At 36.3% G+C, this 22,172-nt stretch overlaps 2 protein-coding genes across 7 annotated transcripts in view; one reads left to right on the forward strand and one right to left on the reverse strand.

Moving 5' to 3' along the window:
• Nucleotides 1-4,985, forward strand: part of HPGDS (hematopoietic prostaglandin D synthase) — a 29,968-nt gene extending 24,983 nt beyond the window's left edge. Inside the window, exon 6 of one of the 2 annotated variants that reach the window (XM_045992676.1) lies at nucleotides 2,840-2,955. In XM_045992676.1, coding sequence (XP_045848632.1) covers nucleotides 2,840-2,895 — 56 coding nt within the window. In that variant the 3' untranslated portion in view covers nucleotides 2,896-2,955. Of the gene's footprint in view, nucleotides 1-2,839 lie in introns of both variants that reach the window. The other variant, XM_045992667.1, reaches the window with a different exon arrangement.
• A 3,299-nt stretch (nucleotides 4,986-8,284) lies between these two features.
• SMARCAD1 (SWI/SNF-related, matrix-associated actin-dependent regulator of chromatin, subfamily a, containing DEAD/H box 1) overlaps nucleotides 8,285-22,172 on the reverse strand; it is a 74,079-nt gene continuing 60,191 nt past the window's right edge. For all 5 annotated transcript variants that reach the window (XM_045992629.1, XM_045992648.1, XM_045992640.1 and 2 more), the window contains exons 15-24: nucleotides 21,730-21,865; nucleotides 21,097-21,234; nucleotides 18,428-18,523; nucleotides 18,215-18,332; nucleotides 17,879-18,000; nucleotides 16,049-16,237; nucleotides 15,310-15,428; nucleotides 13,984-14,166; nucleotides 12,653-12,762; nucleotides 8,285-8,746 (exon numbers count right to left, since the gene is read on the reverse strand). In XM_045992629.1, coding sequence (XP_045848585.1) covers nucleotides 8,685-8,746; nucleotides 12,653-12,762; nucleotides 13,984-14,166; nucleotides 15,310-15,428; nucleotides 16,049-16,237; nucleotides 17,879-18,000; nucleotides 18,215-18,332; nucleotides 18,428-18,523; nucleotides 21,097-21,234; nucleotides 21,730-21,865 — 1,273 coding nt within the window. In that variant the 3' untranslated portion in view covers nucleotides 8,285-8,684. The remainder of the gene's footprint in view (nucleotides 8,747-12,652; nucleotides 12,763-13,983; nucleotides 14,167-15,309; nucleotides 15,429-16,048; nucleotides 16,238-17,878; nucleotides 18,001-18,214; nucleotides 18,333-18,427; nucleotides 18,524-21,096; nucleotides 21,235-21,729; nucleotides 21,866-22,172) is intronic.

The raw sequence follows: 22,172 nt of genomic DNA on the forward strand, positions 1-22,172 counted from the left end.
GAGCTTTCAGAGTTGTAATCACTGATTATAGATTACCATAATGAAAGTTTGAAATATTCCAAGAGTTGCAAAAATGTGACACAGAGACACAAAGTGAGCAAATGCTGTTGGAAAAATAGAGCCGACAGATTTGCTCAACACAGGGTTGCCACAAGCATTTGTAAAAGATGCAGCATCTGCGACGTGCAATAAAGCGAAGTGAATAAACCGAGTATTCTGGTAATTCTATTCTCGGTGGTACTGGGTACGGTCATATTGCTTTATTAGTATTTCTGATATTAGTATAATGGGGCAAATCAGTAAGAAAATATGTAGATGTCACTGAGAAGCAGGATCTTCCAAATGAGAGAAAGAAGATAGAGATATAAGGTCAGTGAGGTTAAGTAAACACCCTATTCCTGAACATGAACACTCTTTCTGTCTCTGTCTCTCATTATATATAATTAAGGTCATGATGTATTGAGATAAAGAAAAAAGTACCTTGTATCTCTTTTTCTGAAACAATGACCAACCCTGTTGTCCTGGGTACCCCTAGGACTCAGAATCTGGCCTCTAAATATTAAAAGGAACCAGGGCTTCTTGGAGAAATATCTTGTTTTCAATTTGGGACAGGAAATCAAGGAGATGAGCTGGAAATACCTTATCATACGAAAGCAAATAAATTATCAAAGACAACTGAACTGGGGACTCAAAAGTCAACTTGAAGAGGCTTCCACTGGTTAAATATGGGACAATTCAAGCTTCGCTAAGAATATTAACAGCAGTGGATTTAAACAAATCAAAATGAATGAATCCATGAGTTTATGGTGTCCCCTTCTATCACCACAATCAAACACAAACACATACATGCAAAACCCCAAACAAAACAGAACTTCATTGCTTACTTTTGGAAGATGACATGGAGCAACTTATTACTCTGAAAAATTTTTTAGAAAGTTGCGAGGTTGGAGTGAAGAATTTATCTCGCCTTTCTGATTTATGCCCATTGTATCTCAAGATACAAACTGAAGGGCAAAGTTCCTCTTCATATAAGTATTCCAGTTAGTAAGTGGGGACATTTAAATCAACTATCACCATTTTCCAACCCCTGATGGTTGGAACAGACTGAGGCATTGATTAGTAATTGTTAATATCACAAAAAACAAGACAACCAGCTATTACAGCCCTGGTGCCGAGAGAGGAGCACACTTACACCCATGGAGTCCTGACAAATACTCACATCTAAACATGACTCAGATGCTGTGGTAGGTTAGCGTCTGTGCCTTCAAGGAGCTGCATTCTTGGGAGACAAGACACAGACTGCTTTGGGCAGCACTCTTGTGACTTACTCTCTTCACGGTCTGTTGAGTCCTTCTGGGTGACACGGATGCTTACTTATCACATCTCTATTCTCGACTTTCAATCTCATCACATGCCTCTTCATTTCCTCCCATTGATTCCCCAAAATAGACTTTCCTAAAATGTTCCTCTCCCTTCCCTATTGAGTGGACAGTTTCTAAGGACTTAAAAATTTCCCCCCTTGTTTTCCATAAAGATTATTTGGTAAACTACCTCCTGACCCCATCCCTTAGCACTCTCTCCCTTCCTCAGTGTTCCACACACTGGTGTTTTGTTTGTTCCTCTGACACACGTCTTGCTCCCACTAAAGCGCCTTTATACTTGCTGTTCCCTCTGCCTAGAAGGCTTCATTTGCAGACCATTGCCTGTCTGGATCCTGTTCTCATTTAAGCTTTGGTTTAAATGTCATATGTTAGGGGTCTTCCCTCTATGACCACCTGAGAGTCCTTCCCATCACTTCACTTTTTCTTCATCATCCCTACCAGTTTACAAATGTTTGTCTCCTGCTTCTAAAACAAAGGTGCACCCAGCAAAGGGCCCGTGTCCCATCTTGCTCTCCAGTCCAGCCCAGCACCTAGACCTGCATATTGCACACCACAGGTACACCATAAATTTGTGCTGACTGTACTCTGAATCCTCGAACCCATAAATTCTCCTGGTTGACAGGTGTTTAGTATGCAGGTTCATAAATCACTAGCAATTAGCATTATTAAGTTCCATACAAAAATAAAATTACGAATAACTCCACTCTTTGATGGGTATTCATCATCTGGAGTCAAAGTAATGTCAGCCGGATTAGTTTCTAGTCACAAAGGAAGAAAACAAGTGTATAAAGAAAAGCGTACAAGGGTAAGACCAGGCTGTCATCACACTGGGAATCCACTAATGCTCAGACCCCATGTCTTCCAAGGTGATGCAATATAATGTGTTAGTCAAGAATATTTAACTTATAATTATGAACTCTCTCGGGATAACTTGCACTCTATCCCTTTACACTCTGCAAAAGAAAGGAAAAAGGTAAATAATATGAAATACACAAATCCTGAAGACAGGACGTTCTTCAGGACTAGCGTGAGATCTTTAGTAAAAGGGAGTTAAAGGGTGTAACCAGACGAAATCCATGTTCTGGAATGGATTCTGCTTTGTCCTCTAAAGGACATCTTTGGAACAGATGAAAAAGTATTGACTAGGTATTAGATAACAATGTATTGTCACGGAGAGGCAGAGATTGAGTCAAGTTACATGAGTATGTAAGATCTCATCTTAGCGCTCACGGACACACACACATACACACACACACAAACACAATACCATTATACATAGGTGTTAATATAGCAACCTTTGGGTGTTGGGAGCATGGTATGATCTGTAATTTTCTATCATATACACATTCCACTTTCGTATTAACGGGTAATTTTGAATTAAAAAGAAAGTATCCTTGATTTAAAAATTATGCTAGACTTTTATGTTCAAATGGCAATTTTTGTTTCCTTTAAACTAGGTAACTTGGGCAGATTTCTACTGGGAAATTTGCAGTACCACACTTTTGGTCTTTAAACCTGACTTGCTGGACATCCATCCCAGGTTGGTAACATTACGGAAGAAAGTTCAAGCCATTCCTGCCATTGCTGACTGGATACAACGAAGGCCGCAAACCAAACTCTAGGTGATGCGAGCTACCTCTAAGCTTTATTGTTCTTCACAGCATGGCTTCCATCTGATGAGAAGCTACATCAGCCTGCCATGTAATCTACAAATTCCCCTCCCCAGCCCCACCAAGTCTCTCACTTTTGCCATATTCTGCTTTAAAAAAAAAAAAAAAAAAAAAGGAAAAAGAGCGGGGTGAAGAGCATTTAGTTTCAAGCATCCTATTTCCCCCCCTTCCCCTTAGAATAATTTCACATCATTTACAACTGAGGAAAAAGTTTACAATACAGGCAGGGCTCACATTTCATGGGCTTTGAGATGCATAGATTTCGGTCACAATTGTTAAGGAACATACACATTTCCCCCCAAAATGCTTTGGACTTAAGCTATAATTGCAAAGTATTAACTTTACTGCTTGCTCCGTGGTCCACAAATCTCTATGTAAATAATAGATGCCCGTCATGACCAGTGACCAATCACATCACTTCTTTGAAAGTCTCTTAGGGATTGGTCACCACACATCTGTTACTCAGCAGCAGCAGTGTGTAACTGCCTTGCCCGATTGCTTCTCAGTGATAAACCCACTCAGAACTTTTTACGAAGTGGATCATTGAAACAGGAACTCATCAACGAAGAGTAAAGTACAATAGAGAAGTGAAAAGTGACCATGCTGGAGCCAAACTCAAACCACACATAAATGGCAAGAGCGCACAGCTGCAGGTCAAGGGGCCCCAGAGATGTAGCTGGAAGAACTTGGCAAATGTATTGACAGAAATGAGGAAAATGGCTGTGACAGAAATGATGTTCCAGAGGAAGTGAGCTGCCAAAGAGTTTCACGTTAAGAGAACAGAGATCAAAAGAATGAGAAGCCAAACCACAGAAAATATTTGCAAAGACGTATCTGATATAGGACTATACCCCAAACAGACAAAGAACTCTCAGAATCCAACAAAATGAACCCAATTACAAAACAGACCAAAGATCTGAACAGACACCTCACTGAAGATATACACACGGTAAAAAAGCATGTGAAAAGATGCTGAACATCGTGTCACCAGGCAAATGCAAATAAAAGTGAGTTACCATTACATACCTATAAAGAATAGCAAAATTTCAAAACACTGACACCACCAAATGCTGGTAAGGATGTGAAACAAAATGAACTTTTATTCACTGCTGACAGGAATGGGAGATGATAAAGACGCCTTGGGAGAGTTTGGTAGTTTCTTATAAAACTAAACCCACTCTTACCATATGATCCACTAATTATGCTCGTTAGTACTTACCCAAAGGAGGTGAGAACTTAAAGCCACACAAAAATCTGCACATGGATGTTTGTGGCAACTTTATTGATAACTGCCAAAACTTAGAAGCAAGCAAGATGCCCTTCCTTCTACAGTGAGTTGGTTAAGCAAACCGTGGTGTTACAAATAAGGGAATATTATTAAGCACTTAAAAGAAATGAGCTATCAAGCCATGAAAAGACATAGAGGAAAGACAAATGCAGATTACTAAATGAAAGAAGCCAATCTGAAAAAGTTACAAACTGTGATTTCAGCTACAGAACACTCTGGAAAAGGCAAAACTATGGAGACAGTGAGACAACCAGCAGTTGTGAGGGGTGAATCGGGAAGGAGGGTTGAACAGGTTGAGTATAGATAATTTTTAGGCAGTAAAACTACTTTGCATACTGTAATAGATTTGTTAAACCCACAGAATGTACAAGACAAATAGCAAACCCTAATGCAAACTACAGACTTTGGGTGATTATTATGTGTCAGTGCAGCTTCACTGACTGTAACAAATGTACCACTCTGGAATGGAGTTGCTGATAGGGAGTGAGGGAGGGTGAAATTGTGTGGTGGCAGGGACATATGGGAATTCACTTTCTGCTCAATTTTGCTGTGAACCCAAAACAACTCCAAAAAATAGTCTATTAAAAAAGAAAAAAGCAGGGATACTTCATGACACTGGAAATGCAATAAAGTGCTGGAAGGTGATCCAAGCTTAGAATGATGATGATTTGCCAAGGTATAAAAAGAATGCTCACTTGCAATCATACATGAAGGTATTATTAAAACTATTCTTAATACATTCTTTACCAAAGTAACACACATTATCAGTTTCTTTTACTAAAATTAATTTTACTACTTTTTTCATTTACAACGTTTTTAATGTGTTGAGAAAATAATTTAAACGTCATAGAACATCTTCTCCAATGACCAAGATTATTTTGCACAATTTCAACCTGCAGTCATTTTTATGGTCCCACACTACCATGGAAAGCAAGAGCTGCCCATATAAACAAACCATTTAAATAGAAATCTTCCAAGTAACTACAGATTATCCCTCAACCTGTTTTGAACCATAATTGTAGCACTGGAATATATTTTAGTTCAATTTGCATGTTAATATTAATACTGGGTTGTCTAATCTTGGTAGGTCATGTTATATACAGAAACAGAATAATGTAGTAGATGACATATACTTGAAATGCAGGACAGAGGAAGGAGAACATGGTTAAGAAGCCAGAAATGGGGAGAAGGTGTAGGGGAAGAAAGAAAAAAAAAAAGGAAAGCTGGACTAAGTATGATTTTGTTTAAGGCGCTTCTTTCATCTCACCGATGTTCTATGAAATAGGAGAAAAGATGTTAAATACATTATACATCATTAAGGATTATACATAAAAAGAAACTATAGGGTCGCCGGTGGCTCAGCTGCTTCACCTGCTGCCTTCGGCTCAGGTCATGATCCCAGTGTCCTGGGATCGAGTCCCACATTAGGCTCCTTGCTTAGCTGGGAGCCTGCTTCTCCTTCTGCCTCTGCTGCCACTCTGCCTGCCTGTGCTCTCTCTCCCCCACTCTCTGACAAATAAATAAACAAAATCTTTAAAAAAACAAACTATATTTCCCAAAGACTTGCTTCCTTGGATCACATTTTTTTATCGCTAGTGGAGGTTAATAAATGATAATAGGTTATAACTGAATCTCACTGCAAAATACTGTATCGTTATCAAGGCAATTTAAAGAAAAAAATTATCTTTCACAAAAGAAATTCAAGTAATACTCCAGGTAACGAAGGTAGTAACTTTTCTTTCCTCTTACCATGTTCATTTTCTGCCATAAAATTACATTCTGACAAGTTTTAATGAAAATGGAATTTAGTGAAAGTGAGAACTACAATGCTTATCTAACATGAAAATTCACAACATCAGTCCTGGTTGTTTACACAAATCGTAATTCAAATATAAAATGCAATCACGGCAGGTTTCATAAGGAAGTATTTCATTTCAATCATAGCATCATCATCAACGTTTAGGCCATCTTTTTTTACTAAGGGACAACACATTCCATTATCCCATCCTGTACCCAAAATAAACGGCTCCTTGATGAGTGAGCAAGAGAGAACATGCATGAATCAGAGTTGCAGACTGTAATCAGAAAACACACAATCTGGAAAGAAAGAGTTAAAAGAATTGCTTAATTTTACGGACAATTTAAGTGTCTTGCTTAGGGCCACACAAATGTTAACCAAATCTAATACTCCTATCTAACCTCTATACAATAACACCAAGAGTTAGAAACAAGAGTAGTTCAAGTTGCAATATAAGTATCTATTGGTATAAAGCTACACGTCTATGGGGTCAGGAATATAGTTATGAAACACATACGACCAATGTCTTCTACCTCCTTGTAAGTTATATTAAAAAATAAAAGTTGCTTCAGTTGGTCAAGATGATATTCCAACTATGGCTTCACATGCTCTTTACCACTGTAATGGATTATGATGTTCACACGAACATGAGTCCAGTGAAAGGACTAATGGGAATATATCCTAAGTAATAAATTCCAGTTTGAGAAACAGACAATATTAAGCACAAATGATCTCATTTGAGCTCAATATTGTATTTAGGAGAGTTAGAAACTATTAAAAAGGGTGTGAAAATACAACTTATGATGACAAATATTTTTATTAAGCCCAAGACATAATAGAGCATTACAGGGAGAACGCAACTACATCTCATTAAAGATAATATGGACTTAATAACAACAAAAGAACAGCCTATCCCTAAAGACACATTATTACAGAAAAGTTACGAGATTTTGAAAGGTAGTATATCCAACAATCCAAGAGATTTGGGTCCTGTGATGTAGGAGGAGGTAGTAATATTTGTAGATTCCTTCTAGCCCCATTATACTAAAATATATCCATTATATCCAATATACCCTCAAGATTGGGCAAATCTACTGAATCATGTTCAGAGTTTATAATATCTGAAGATTGCTCTGAGAGCGTCATTACTCTTCTAATTCCAGAGGATTATATGACCTTAGCATCTTAGCAAGTCAGGATGCCTTGAAAGTACAATCTCTGAAATTAACAAGTCTATGATTTATAAATAAGTTTATTTATAATGATATTTACATAATAAAAACAAAACACATGAAACTCACAAGTTATACAAAGAAACTCATGTATAATAAAAACAGCAAGATAGACTGACAGGCAAAAATTTAAAGAAAGATTTAATAAAGAGTTAAATATCAAATAGACACTTTACTTCTTCTAAATTTCACTTTGTCACCCACACTGAATTGAACTGAACAATGGCTCTCTCTTCAGGAGGTCCTGTACTGGAAATTGTGGAAACTGATAAATTATATTTTGAGAAGTGTTTAAAGTTAATGACCTATTTCCATGCAGTACCTAACGCTGCCTTAATACGAAGTCACATTCAGTCTGCTTTGACATGAAATTGCCTGTTAACCTGTTCTGCCAGGCTAGACAAATGTTACCCACATTGTGCTGATACGTGGCAAGAATAAACTACTATTTAGAGAGTAAAGAGAACTGGAGCAGAAGTGACTGGGCAACAGTTTCAAGAGAAGCAAAAGCCAGGAGAGGGAAATCAATGAAAACATGCACAAGAATAGGCAGAGTAATAAGCACAATTAGTGCAGTGGGGAAATGAACAGAAGGAATTAATCCATGGAGCAAGATAAGGGCTTCTTCGTTACTATCACTGGAAAACAACTTAGTGCCTAGCCAAACAAATTTGTTTTAACAGAAGTACTTGGAAGGACCTGGGGGTGTTAGTAAATGGAATGCCACCTTTAAATTCAGGTTGAGTTCTTGTTGACAGTGGTGAACATCTGCTTCAAATAGCACTAAAATGAAAGCTATATAATCTATACAGCTGCATCCTTTAAACTAACAAAACAAGAATTTCAAATGAGACAAGGAAAAACAAGACATAAGCATTGTCAAATAAGGCACATGTAAAAATCTACACACATTATCCAGTGAAAGACAATATATATATATTTGGAGGTAGAAATAATTACAAAAATACTGACATTTCTAAAGCATTAGCATATTTGTTACAAACAATCACCAACTAATCCCCATTCAGAAAACTGTTTTGTAAAATGATTATTCAACATCTTCAGGACTACATATTTGTGTGGGTTTTTTTTTTTTTGGTCTTTTTTTTGTTTTGTTTTTTTTTGAAATTTCACATGTGAGCATCTGGAGAATTCAGTTAGTGGCAAAAAAGTTGTCCATACTATGAGAAATGTAATATGGAAATTATAAAAAGTTATAAATGTTCATAAACCCCATGGTCATCATAATGTAAATGTCCTTGAGTGCACCAAGTTGATATTTCCTCATCAATTAGGAATTCACAATTCTTAATTTCACAGGCCCATTGACGTTTTTAGTAATGTGGCTATATCTGCTGGCATACTCCCTTCGTCACCTGCAGGTCAGAAAGGGGCATTAAAAGTTTAATAAAAATATTTTATGAAATATATTTTCTCTAACTTTGGTGAATTCCTAAATCATCTTTCAAAGTCCAGTTTTCAACATCACTCCTTGTTAAAAACCTTCGTGAGGGGTGCCTGGGTGGTGCAGTTCGTTAAGCGCCTAACTCTGGGTTCTGCCTCAGGTCCAAATCTCAGGGTCTTGACACTGAGCCCTTTGAGGGGCTCTGCACTCAGATCGGAATCTGCTTAAGATTCCCTCTCTCTCTGCCTCTCCCCACTGTGCATGCTCGCTCTCTCTAAATAAATCTAAAACAAAACAAAACAACCACTGCAATTCCCTACATATGTTTAGGGCTATTTCCTCTGTGCTTATGTTCATATTGCCAGCACAGTACTCTAGAGGCTAGGTTTCTGAACTGACAGAAATATATAAAGACAGGCACATATTAGTTTGGATCATATTCTATTCATATAGCACACAGTATTTACTACTCACGTTTACTCGATAAAAACATTTATGCAACAAACTGAATAGCGAAAACAAAGACAACCAAACAGAAATCATTCATCTACGCCCTTACTTTCAATCCAAAGATACAATCACTAACTTAGACTTAATTGGCACATCTAAACAAGATTATGAGTAAAGCATACCAGTTGAAGATTAAAGTGCCCACTGTAAATAACCTTCTCCCAAGGTTTGCCCCGTCCAGTATCTGGACACTTATGCAAGAAGCATTCCGGATTTTTTTTTATTTTTTAAGATTTGTTTATCTGAGACAGAGAGCATGCACTCCCAAGTGAAGGGAGAGAGACTCTCAAGCAGACTCCCCACTGAGCATGCACTCCAACACGGGGCTCAATCCCACGACCCATGAGATCATGACCTGAGCTGAAACCAAGAGCCGGATGTTCAACCGACTGAGCCACCCAGGTGCCCCAAGGATTTTTCTAAAGTGGGAAAACACCTTGTGTCAATTAATCACTCAAGACTGTTTAGAGATGAGCTGATATATTAGTTTATAGTGACAATGGTATAGTTGACAATTCATAAATATTTACACATTAATAGCAATGAGTAATTTTATAATTAGATGTGGCTAAAATACAACCAAACTAACAACTTTCCCCTGTCATACATACACACCCCAATTATAATCTAAAATTACGAGTACTTTTATCTACTCTTCTTTCATTTAAAAACATGTGCACAGAAACACAGACTATTCCATAAACTCTCAAGTTTGCAGACACCCTTGTCTTGAGGTTCATACAGACTTAATAGCCCGTGAAATCTAACTTGAAACTTGTCCTTCAGAAGACAGTAAGACAAGAATGCAAAAGTATAAGACAATAAGACTGTACAAGATTCAGTATTCTGGGAATGGAGGGAGAAGTGGAAAGAAGGAAAAAGGGGTGAGGAGATTCTTCTAAGTTTGAAGATGCTAAAGATAAAATGCAATAAAATGCAGTGTGTGAAATCTGGATTTTTTTTTTGAAGCTATAAAAGACATTAAGGGATAATTGGGAAAATGTAATATTTGGAAATTATTGTTAATTTTCTTGGGTGTAATGATGGTATTGTAGCAAATTAAAGGGAATGATAAATATTCAGAATGACATGTCATGTCTATGACTGAAATGGCTGAGGAAAAAAAGGTAGATGAAGCAAAATGTTTAGAGCTGCTAAATTCACTTATATTATGCTTTCAACATCTCTGCATGAAAATTTCCATGATTAAAAGTTTTAAAAGGTAGAAAATCTATTAATATAATCACATTAAGAGATTAAAGAAAAATAACACATGCCCAAACCACAATCCTTATTTATTTATTTATTAAGATTTTATTGCTTTATTTGACAGAGGGAGAGATCACAAGTAGGCAGAGAGGCAGGCAGAGCGCAGGCTCCCTTTTGAGCAGAGAGCCCAATGTGGGGCTCGATTCTAGGACCCTGGGATCATGACCCGAGCCAAAGGCAGAGGCTTTAACCACTGAGCCACCCAGATGCCCCAATCTTTATTCTAAAGCAGTGGCTCATTATCAAGTTCCATTCCCAATTTCTGACTGAACAGGGATGGAGCTGGGCTTGGGAATTTGCATCTCAAGGCAATTTCCCAGGTAATGTTGTTGCTGTTGGTCCAGGGACTGCACTTTGAGAACCACTAAGGCAAGCTCTAGAAACACAAAAATCTAACAAGCATTTCTGAGAGCAATCATGCACTTTTCTTTCATAGTATCGTGAAAGTGGGGGGCAAGATCGTTAACATAAAGCACAGATATACTCAATTAAAAATATATACTTTTTGTTTACAGTGGAAAAGAACTTCGCTGTGAGAAATGAACAGGGTACATGTACTCTCATTAGGTCAGTGCCTAATCATTTAAATGAAACCAAAAGCAAAGATGACAAAATCATTATAGTTAAAAAATACATTATTGTATCCTTAGCCTACCAAATAAAACATCAGAAAAAAATGATACAAATAGCTTTAACAAGACAGAGGAAAATTTCCTACAGAAAAAAAAAAAAGAGTACTAAATAGGAGAATCAATGATTCTTTATAACTAAACGCTTTAGAGGTAACGGTCTAAAAGCACAGCTGAAATAAACTGCTATTTTAACAGATACTTGATAAGAACATAACAGGTAAAACTTTAACCAACTTTACATAAACACAAATAATTTACATGAATTATGACCAGATATGGACACATACTGGGCTTGTCTGAAATACCATTAAAATGCCATGGAAAAAAGAAATTAGGGGCACTATACAAAAGAGAAAGAAGAAAAAGACAATAGTGAAGAGAGAGCTGTCAACAAATTTTGGGAGATGAAAAGCAAACAGAAGAATGGAAGCTGACTTTTGCAGAACAGACAAAGCAAAAACTTAAGTGAACAAAGGTAGAAAATGGAAGGAGGTTACTTCATACTATGAATCTAAACCAACCCCCCCCACCATAAACTCAAGACACGGAGGTAATGCCCGGCTCCCAAAGGATGAGGAATATACAGAGCTAAAACAGAAGAGTAGAATATCTAAAGCCTGCCCAAGAGAGCCAGCCATTTACCCCAGAAAAACAAATAAAGTTTACTGGGGCACCTGGGTGGCTTAGTCGGTTAATCATCTGCCTTCAGCTCAGGGCATGATCCCGGGGTCCTGGGTTCGAGCCCACATCAGATCCCTCTCAGCAGGAAGCCTGCTTCTCCCTCTCACTCCCCTAGCTTGTGTTCCCTCTCTCACTATTTCTGTCAAATAAATAAATAAAATCTTAAAAAAAAAAAAAAGGTTAATTCTTTGAAAAGTTTTAACTGAATATGGGCATAGTAGAAGACAGTGAAGCTATATTAGAACAGGAAAATTAACTATATAAATATGACAACAGCCCTCTCTCCTCCCCTGCTTTTCTTTAGCTCTAGTAACGCAGTCAATAGGTTTATACTCTATCTCCCACCATCCTCATTTCACAAAAGATTGGGTGAATATGTTCTCAGGGAAACCAGTCCATAAGCAGCAGCCTATATAGTTAAACACAGTGGGGAGTCCAAAAATCAAACTGCTAAAACCCCAATTAACTAGTAACAATGATGGTTCTATTTAAAGACTTACTGTTAGAATAAAATCTATATACCTGGGTGGGTGGCAGCAGCGCTAAAGGAGAACAGGTTTTGGTGTCATGAGATAAGGGATAGGAGAGACAGAATTATCCAAAATCAAGTGTGTGTATCAATTCTGGCTAAATAATCTTCGTTACTGTAGTACTTTTGAAATAAGCATGGTTTTTCTATACAGTATGCCAGTGAAGGATTTGGGCAATTTTTGTTAATCCCTTGCTAGTGCTACTTTGATGCCTTTTCATATAAATATTGATGTTTCTGTTTACAAACAACTTACCTTCATCGACTGTGGTCATATCTTGCTCAAGTTTCAATTTCTGTTGGTTAATTTTTAGCATGGATTCTTCAATTGTCCCTTGGCTTATTAATTTTATAACTAGTACTTCTCTAAAGTAAATAGAAGATATGTCCATTGGTTACTTAATATAAAATTATTTGGATACATATAAGCTATAAAAACATCTGAGTTCAATAAGAATAATTTGAAAACTATTTAACAAATATATCCTTAACTTTAAATTCCCTTTTATTCAAACTTGGGATTGTTGTTTTCTGAGCATGTTAACTTTTACATGATGTTTCTTATTAATCCAAGATATCTGCAATCCAACAATTAGTGGTAAAACTTAATATAACAAACAGTCTGAGTTCAGATAAGTATTCATCTTAAAATGGAACATGTTAAACAAAAACAAAAACAAATAAATAAATAAAAATAAAAAGGAACATGCTTTACTTGTCAGGTTCCACTAAATAATTCAGTATAAAAAGTAAGAAAGTATAGTGAAGTGCAAAGATTACATAGGCAGTTTTAATCCCATAATAGGTAGAGATAAATATCTGGTTCATAAATGAACTTATCAAGATCTTTTGGAAATATAGTAACACACTCCAAACAGAAAACATTGATTATTCACTACTTGTATGTGAAAGTAGAGTTGAATTATAGGTATTGGCACCTCCTTAAGATCCAATGTCAAAATGACCCTTCAACTAAAGTATCTACAACTCAAATAATGTATTTCCTAAAGGATAATAGGGTAGCAATAGTATACTTATTACTGTCTATCTGGCTTTTCAGTGGTTTAACAAGCCTTTTTATATATATATATATATATATATATTTTTTTTTTTAAAGATTTTATTTATTTATTTGACAGAGAGAGATCACAAGTAGGCAGAGAGGCAGGCAGACAGAATGAGAGGGAAGCAGGCTCCCTGCCGAGCAGAGAGCCCGATGAGGGACTTGATCCCAGGACTCTTGAGATCATGACCTGAGCCGAAGGCAGCAGCTTAAACCACTGAGCCACCCAGGCGCCCCTTAACAAGCCTTTTTAACTACTAATATTTTTCAAAGGAGCTGAACCATTGGTATATTTTGTTTTCATCAGCTGCAGAACTAATTGGGGTGAGGTGGGAGGTTGTTTTCCTTCAACTACTAGAAAATGAATAGGTTACATAGGAGCACTGATGGTATGAAATATATCAGCAGCCAAGCTCTGCTGAAAATACAAAAATGAAGCAGGACACTGACAGACCATATTCTACTATTCTATACAAATTAAATTGGCATTTGGTTAAAAATAAATTTCAACTCAAAACACTTACTTAGTCTGGCCTACTCTGTGGCATCTGTCTTCTGCTTGTTTGTCATTATATGGGTTACAGTCAATATCATGAAGTATAACAACATTCGCTGAAGTGAGGTTTATTCCTAAGCCACCAGCTTTTGTTGACAGCAGAAACACAAAGATATCCATATCGGTATTAAACTCATCAATTAGGTGAATCCTGTAAGATAAATATATCAGGCTAAATTTCACTAGAATGTATATAGCTAAAACTGAAAACAATCACACTACATCGAAAACAAACCTTCAAAGATGTAAATACACGCCCTTAGTAATATAATTACCTTTCCTGCTGTTACTTTACTGGAAGACCTTCCCAATTCACCAACTTCTTTTCTTTTCTTTTTCTTTTTTTTTTTTTAAAGATTTTATTTATTTATTTGACAGACAGAGATCACAAGTAAGCAGAGAGCCAGGCAGAGAGAGAGAGGGAAGCAGGCTCCTTGCTGAGCAGAGAGCCCGATGCAAGGCTCGATACCAGGACCCTGAGATCATGACCTGAGCTGAAGGCAAAGCTTAACCCACTGAGCCACCCAGGCACCCCCCCCAACTTCTTTTCTATAACATTTCTCTTCTATACCATTTCTCTTTCTACTAATTCTCACTTTAATTCAACTATTCAGGTTTGAGTAATGCCAAAGAGTTATTTTCTCCTCTGTTTAATGACTTCTGGCTTATCTAAATTTTGGATATCACTTTTCAATCTTTAGCATTCTCAGAAGCCTATTAGCAGCTGCTCTTGATACCAGATGAACTAAAGATCTTAAGATCAAACTAGAACAGTATGTTCTCTTTTAGCATAACTTCTATCTTTAATGCAGGAAAAAAAAATGCATTTTGGCTGATAAAAAATAAACCAAAAGATAAAATGCAGTTTAAACACACTAGAAAAAGTATTCCTTTTTTTTTAAGACAATCTTTTAATATTTGGTAATTAAAAAAATAAACAAATCAAACTTATTCCATCACTCTTAAAATACGAAAAGCCCAAGATTTTAAAACAATCTTGGTTTTTGCTTTTTAAACAATCTTGGTTTAAAGGTAAGGTGCTTCAAGGGTCTGAATGAGTCTTAAAGGAGAAAACATTCTAATTAAATATAGAAACAGATTTCTATGCAATTCAGATCAAAAACTTAGAAAATTTTCCTTATCTTAGGACAATCAATGATTTGAAATAACCACACAAAAGACTCAAAAGTAATAAAATTCAATCAAATGCCTGATACATATTTAAAATTCCAACACTAACTCTTACTTGGAGGTGAGGTGGAGATTTTCTGAAACTAAAATGAAGTATACCTACCTTTCAGAAATCTGAGTCTTCCCATCTAATCTGAGGTACCTATGCTGATGATGTTTTAAGAGAACCTCTAAAATATCCAGCATCATGGTAAATTGGCTAAATAATACAACTCTATCACCCTGTGAAAATACATACATGGATTAGATACACGGAAAAATAAAATTATAAGTATCTAATGATCAACTGCTTCTTTAATAAAAATCAAGTGACCACAGCAAAGGTAAATTTCTTGTTATAGATGTAACAAGTTTTATATAAATAAAACTACCTTAATTTCTGAACTTCAGACCTAAAATTTAATTCTGTTTTGATTTTCAAGGACAGTTAATGAAAATAGCTACAAAAGTACTATTTGGATTATGATCTTACAAATTTAAGCTGTTTCACATATAAATAGTAGTAGTAGTATTTAAATAACATGGTATCCTCAAAATACTAATTTTGAGGCAATCATAGATTGTCACTCATGAAATAATGACATTTAAGATTATTTTTTAAAAACATCAATACAGATGTATTCTACTAACTTCTATTCTCCTTTTTCAGACTCAAAAGAGGAAAAATAATCAGGAAAACATGTCCCCAAATATATCCCCTAAATGCTCAAAGCATTAACTTCTAGAAATACGTATAACAGATATAGGCTAAAGCTTCAAGAAAGTCAAATCATGCCACAATTATTTTAAAGAAGTTTAACTAATTGGAAAAATACAAGAAGAGCAGCATTCTTCTTTATTACCTTCTGTTTCAATTCAGACAAGATGCATCCTAAAACTCGGAATTTTCCAGAATCTAAAATCAAGTCCATGTCTAACTGGAAGTTATTAATATGTCGATACTGTTTACAAAGTACATGTAATTCAAAGTCTGTCATAACTTCCATATCTTCAAAGATCAAGTCAGGGTTAGCCTCACAATGTGTAGGTTCCTTAAAACAAAACAGAACAATACACACATCAAAATGAAGATAATTTATAATATGACCAGAATGCTTGAATAAAACTATTCACATCTGATAAAATATTAAGTAGCTAAACAGCACGTTACATGGTACAATTTAACAAAGGAAAGTAATATTCACTATTTTAGGTACAATAAAGGGGGAAAAGTCCTTATTGTTTTAGACAACATCCTGAAATATTCACAGATGAAGTAATATCTAGAATTTGGCTCACAATAATCCCGGGGAAGGATGAAACAAGAGTAGTGTCATTCTAGATAATAACTGTAAAAAAAAAAAAAAAAATGGGTGAAGCTTACATGGGCAGAGGATTTCATTATACAATTCTCTCTACTTACACGTTTGAAATTTTCCATAATAAATTTAAAATAATATAAAAACATTTAAAAAGCAAATAATTGCTTTTAACACGAAGATCTGTAAGGGAGAACTAAGGGTGGGTGCTATGGAGAATGAGGCAAAAATAAAGATTAATAAAACTGTAGACAAAATATAATAAAAAAATGGAGAAAACAACTCACTGCCCTGGACATAAAATCTGAGTGAGAAAGAAGAGCATTATGGCAATCTCAATCAGGAATTGGCAAACTTTCTGTAAAGAGCCACATAGTAAATATCTTGGGTAGGTTCTGTGGGCACAATGATCTATTTTGCAACTCCTCAACTCTGCCCTTATAGAGGGATACCTTGCTTCACCATTCTGTGTATGGGTTTCACAGAAAATGTACTTTTTACAAATTGAAGGTCTGTGGCAACCCTGTGTTGACCAAGTCAATTGGTGTCATTTTGCCAACAATATTGCTCATTTTGTGTCTCTGGTAAATCTTAAAATATTTCAAGCTTTTTCATTACTACTATATTTGTTATGGTGATCAGTGATTACAACTTGCTGAAAGCTCAGATGACAGCAACATTCTTTTTTAGCATTTTTTAATTTAAGTATGTACACTTTTTTGGACATAATCCTACTGCACACTTAATTGATTACAGTACAGTGTAAACATAACTTTTATATATGCACAGGGAAACAAAAAATTCATTTGACTCTCCTGCAGTGGTCTGGAGCCAAACCTGCTCTCCCAGGTATGTCTGTACTGAAAAAGAGGTCACAAAAAACAGAAAGACGTGGCTGTGTTAAAATAAAACTTTATTTATAAAAATAGCCACTGTCATATTTGGCCCCAAGGCCATAGTTTGCTGACTCCTAATACAGACTGTTAGCCCTCTCAGCTCTTATGTTCCCCTAAATTATCTTGAACTTTGTCTTAAAAACGTTTTTTGGGAGGAGCCTGGTGGCTTAGTCGTTAAGCACCTGCCTTTGGCTCAAGTCATGATCCCAGGATCCTGGGATCAAGCCCCACATCCGGCTCCCTGTTCAGTGGGAAGTCTGCTTCTCCCTCTCCCACTCCCCCTGCTTGTGTTCCCTCTCTCACTGTGTCTCTGTCAATAAATATATAAAATCTTTAACAAAAAATGCGTTTCTTAAATACGGGGTTAATGGATCAATACACTTATTAGGCTTGACTCATCTTTAGGTAGCCTGACAATTTAACCTTATGTTTAACAGTGTTAATAAAGGTCAATGTTAACATAATATGAAATCCTTACCTTTAGCATAAGCTGAGACATTTCCTTGAGCTTTTCAGCTGTGTAATATTGGCGATGTAATAAAGGATGATTGGCCATTTTTCTTAATTGCATCATGACATTGCACATTTCTGTGTTTTTTTCTGTTATCCAAAGAGCACACATTAAAAAAAAAAAAAAAAAAAAAAACAAGTTTACAGCTGTCTGCTGAAATACATCTCAGTGCAAACAAAAAGTTTAAAATTATTTCTTCAAATTCTAAGTAGTTTTTAAAAATGAGCAAATCCCACTGTAACATGACAAAACAAAATGTAGGACCAATACTTTTTACGTGCAATTGGGAAAATCAGATTATACCCATGTTATTGATAGACTTTTTCAATCTGTTGAAAAGACCCAAATAGAGCTGCTCCTGTTTCTCTGACATTGCACACAATTCAATTCGATCTTTCTTGGGAGGTAGCTGCTTGAGAACCTGAGAAAGGAAAACAGTTTAAGCAGATCTTTCAAATAAAGAAGAAAACAGATTTCTAAAAAACAATCATCACAATAAATATGCAGGTAAGTTACCTCTTCTTTTACCCTTCTGAGAATAAATGGTTTTATAATTTGTTTCGCGTGTGCTATTCTCTCCTTTTCATATATACTTTGCTCATCTGCTGATTTCTAAATAAAAAAAAAAAAAGAACACATCCATTTAGAAATTATTTATTTACTTATTTAAGGTTTTACTTACTTATTTGAGAGAGAGAGACAGAGAGAGAGAACACGAGAGGGGAGACATGAGAGGAAGAAGCAGACTCCCCACTGAGCAGAGAGTCCAATGTGGGATTCGATCCAGGAATTCCAACATCATGACCTGAGCTGAAGGCAGTTGCTTGACTAACTGAGCCACCCAGGCATCCCTAAAAATTACTCATTTAAATGACCACAGTTAGCAAGATTATAGAATATGAAAATCATCCTCACCACAATCTGAGTTATTTTCCATAGAAACTCACTTCATTCTAGATGGAATTCCACATTTCACCTCTGGGCTATTAACCTACTTCTTCAAGCTCCATATGTACTTTGAGGTCTCATGTACTCTGCTGAGCTAATAAAATTGAACTACGATGGTGTTCAGAAGTTTAAGTCAGAACTAGTGAGTCATAACTAAATTACCAGATAGCTCTCATGAAAGTGTGTGTGTTTAACAGGGTGGGGAGAAGAGAAGGGAAAGAGAAAGAGAGGTAAGTAGAAAATTTGTACTTCTATCTAGAAAAACGACCCCAAAAGAAAGCTAGTACAGGTGATGTGCACCATGTCTTCTAAAAGACATAGATGGTTCCTAGTCAAGCCCTCTTAATTTTGAATTATAGTGGAATTCTAAGATGTGAAGAAGTCCTATATTCTATAATCTATTAGACCATCAAGTGGGAGTGAATATATTACTGAAAGTTTAGAAGGCAGTTAATTTACAGTGGAAGAATATCATAGAGAATTTTTGCAAAATATATGTAATGGGAAAGAATTAAGAATCTAAATAAACACTGCTGTACTGGAGAGTTTAGCAGGAGTTCCTGAAGACGATACTGTACTTTTCTTTATTAAAAGATCTTTTTTTGGTGGCTCAGTGGGTTAATAAGCCTCTGCCTTCGGCTCAGGTCGTGATCCCAGGGTCCTGGGATGGAGCCCCGCATTGCATCGGAGCTCTCTGCTCAGCAGGGAGCCTGCTTCCCCTGCTCTGTCTCTGCCTGACTCTCTGCCTACTTGTGATCTCTATCAAATAAATAAAATCTTTAAAAAATTTAAAAAAAAAGATCTTTTTTTTCTTTTTCCTGTGTTCCTTTCTTTCTTTCATTGAGCGGGAGCACGTGTGCATAGGTGAGCAGGGGGAGGGGCAGAAGGAGAGGGAGAGAAACAATCTCAAGCAGACTTGCATTCCAAACTGAGTGCAGAGCCTGATGTGGGGCTCGATCTCATGACTCCGAGATCATGACCTGAGCTGAAATCAAGAGTTAGATACTTAACCAGCTGAGCTATCCAGGCATCCCTATACTGTACTTTTCCTAAGCAACATGGAGAAAATTAACCAGATTTTCTTATATATAGAATTTCTTTGTGTAATGTAAGAAATTATTACTTTGGGGTACCTGGATGGTGTGCTCGCTTCGGCAGCACATATACTAAAAATGGGGGTACCTGGATGGCACAGTAGGTTGAGCATCTGACTGCAGGTTTTTTTTTTTTTAAGATTTATTTTTTTTGACAGATAGATTACAAGTAGGCAGAGAGGCAGGCAGAGAGAGAGAGAGGAGGAAGCAGGCTCCCAGCCAAGCAGAGAGGCCGATGCGGGACTCGATCCCAGGACCCTGGGATCATGACCTGAGCCGAATGCAGAGGCTTTAACCCGCTGAGCCACCCAGGCGCCCCCTGACTGCAGGTTTTGACTCAGGTTCTGGCCTTCTGGGTCATGGGCTCAGCCAGGAGTCTGCTTGAGATCCTACCTCTCCCTCTCCATGCCCCTCACCTTTCCACTCCCCACCATTCCATCCCCACCCCCACCACTCTCTCTCTCCAAAATAAATGAAAATTTTTAAAAAGCTGTTACTTCTGAATTTATGGACTTTTATTTCAAAACATTTTTCCCAGTATAGGAGTGCTCTGGATAATCTACTTTTGTCCAGTTCTACAGTTTACCTATAAAGATATGTTACTAATTTACCAAATTTTAGTAAGGTAAATGCAATGACCAAACCTTCCCCACATATTCTATATCTGAACACTCCAGTAATTTAGAATTGTCATTTCAGAAAATTAGGATATTAAAACCAAAACTTTTGGGTATCAATTACATAAGTCACCAATTTATTTCCCATGGTATTTTGGCAGACTTTCCAAGTCATCCTGGTATTAGGGGTAGCAACTACTTAAACTTAGTATCATGTATACACTATGAGAACAAGAAAAAAAGAAGAGTTGCCTATGTAAAATACAAAGTGGGGCGCCTGGGTGGCTCAGTGGGTTAAGCCTCTGCCTTTGGCTCAGGTCATGATCTCAGGGTCCTGGGATCGAACCTCACATTGGACTCTCTGCTCTGCAGGGAGCCTGCTTCCCACCCCCAACCCCCCCACCTGCCTCTCTGCCTGCTTGTGATCTCTCTTTCTGTCAAATAAATGAATGAATAAAAATCTTTAAAAAAAAACACAAAAAACACAAAGTAATATATTTGGGAGAAAATATAAATTTATGCTTACTGTTTTAGAAGAGAACATTCTTCGTATTTCACTGGTGCTACTACTAAACATGTGTGGCATAACAAAATTCAACAGTGACATGAGTTCTAACAGATTATTCTGTACAGGTGTGCCTGTGAGCAGCAAACGGTTATTTGCCTGTGAAAGTAAAATTTAGATTAGCTTTTCTTTTTTAAAGAGCCAAGTCCTTTCTCTCTATACTCTTCAGTAGGGAAGAAAAAAAATTAAAACATTTATTAATAATAATGTAACATTCTGAGATGAAAGACTAGTAATTTAGAAAAATCATCATCTATTGTATTTTAAGATAGAAAGAATAAAACTAATGGTTTCATTTTATAAGTGGGTAACTTGATTGTATTTGATATTCATAAAGTTTATCACATAGAATAGGGGTTGGTAAGTTGAGGCTCATGAGCTAATAAAAATGGGTTTTATATTTTTAAAGGATTATGAAAAACAAAACAAAACAAAAGCAAAGAATAAGTCACAGAAGAAGGCCCACAAGGCATGAAATACTTATTACTTGGATCTTTACAGAGAAAGTTCGCTGACCCCTGATATAAAATACTAAATACATTAAAACAACACATAACTTCATTATAATTGGAAACATTCACAAAATACTCTTACATTAATTGTCATAAGGTGCTGGTAGCGGATGGAGCCCATATTCTTTAGCATATGGCCCTCATCAAAAATCGCATAATTAAGTTTCAGCCGTCGAAACAGACTACGATCATCAGAACTGCTGATTGCACAATTATACCTGTCACGAAAAAAAAATTCTCTAAGGTTATACCTTCAAAAGCCTGGACCATAGTGAGACTTTATGTTTTCTAAAATTATTTTTATTTATACATTTCTAGTAGCCAGTATCTGAAAGATACCACTGGACATAGTTGGTGTTCAAATAAATCCTGGCCCACTTGTATACAATAACTATTTATGTACATGTAACCATGTTATAAAAGCTGCAATATGTAGGTAAAGGAAATTTTAATGTTATAATTAGACAACTTCTATAGAACTAAGAAGAAACCAATTTGGGTAAAATTTGTATGTTATCTGCAGCT

This window comes from Meles meles, chromosome 2, assembly GCF_922984935.1.
Source record: "Meles meles chromosome 2, mMelMel3.1 paternal haplotype, whole genome shotgun sequence".
NCBI classification, from domain to species: domain Eukaryota; kingdom Metazoa; phylum Chordata; class Mammalia; order Carnivora; family Mustelidae; genus Meles; species Meles meles.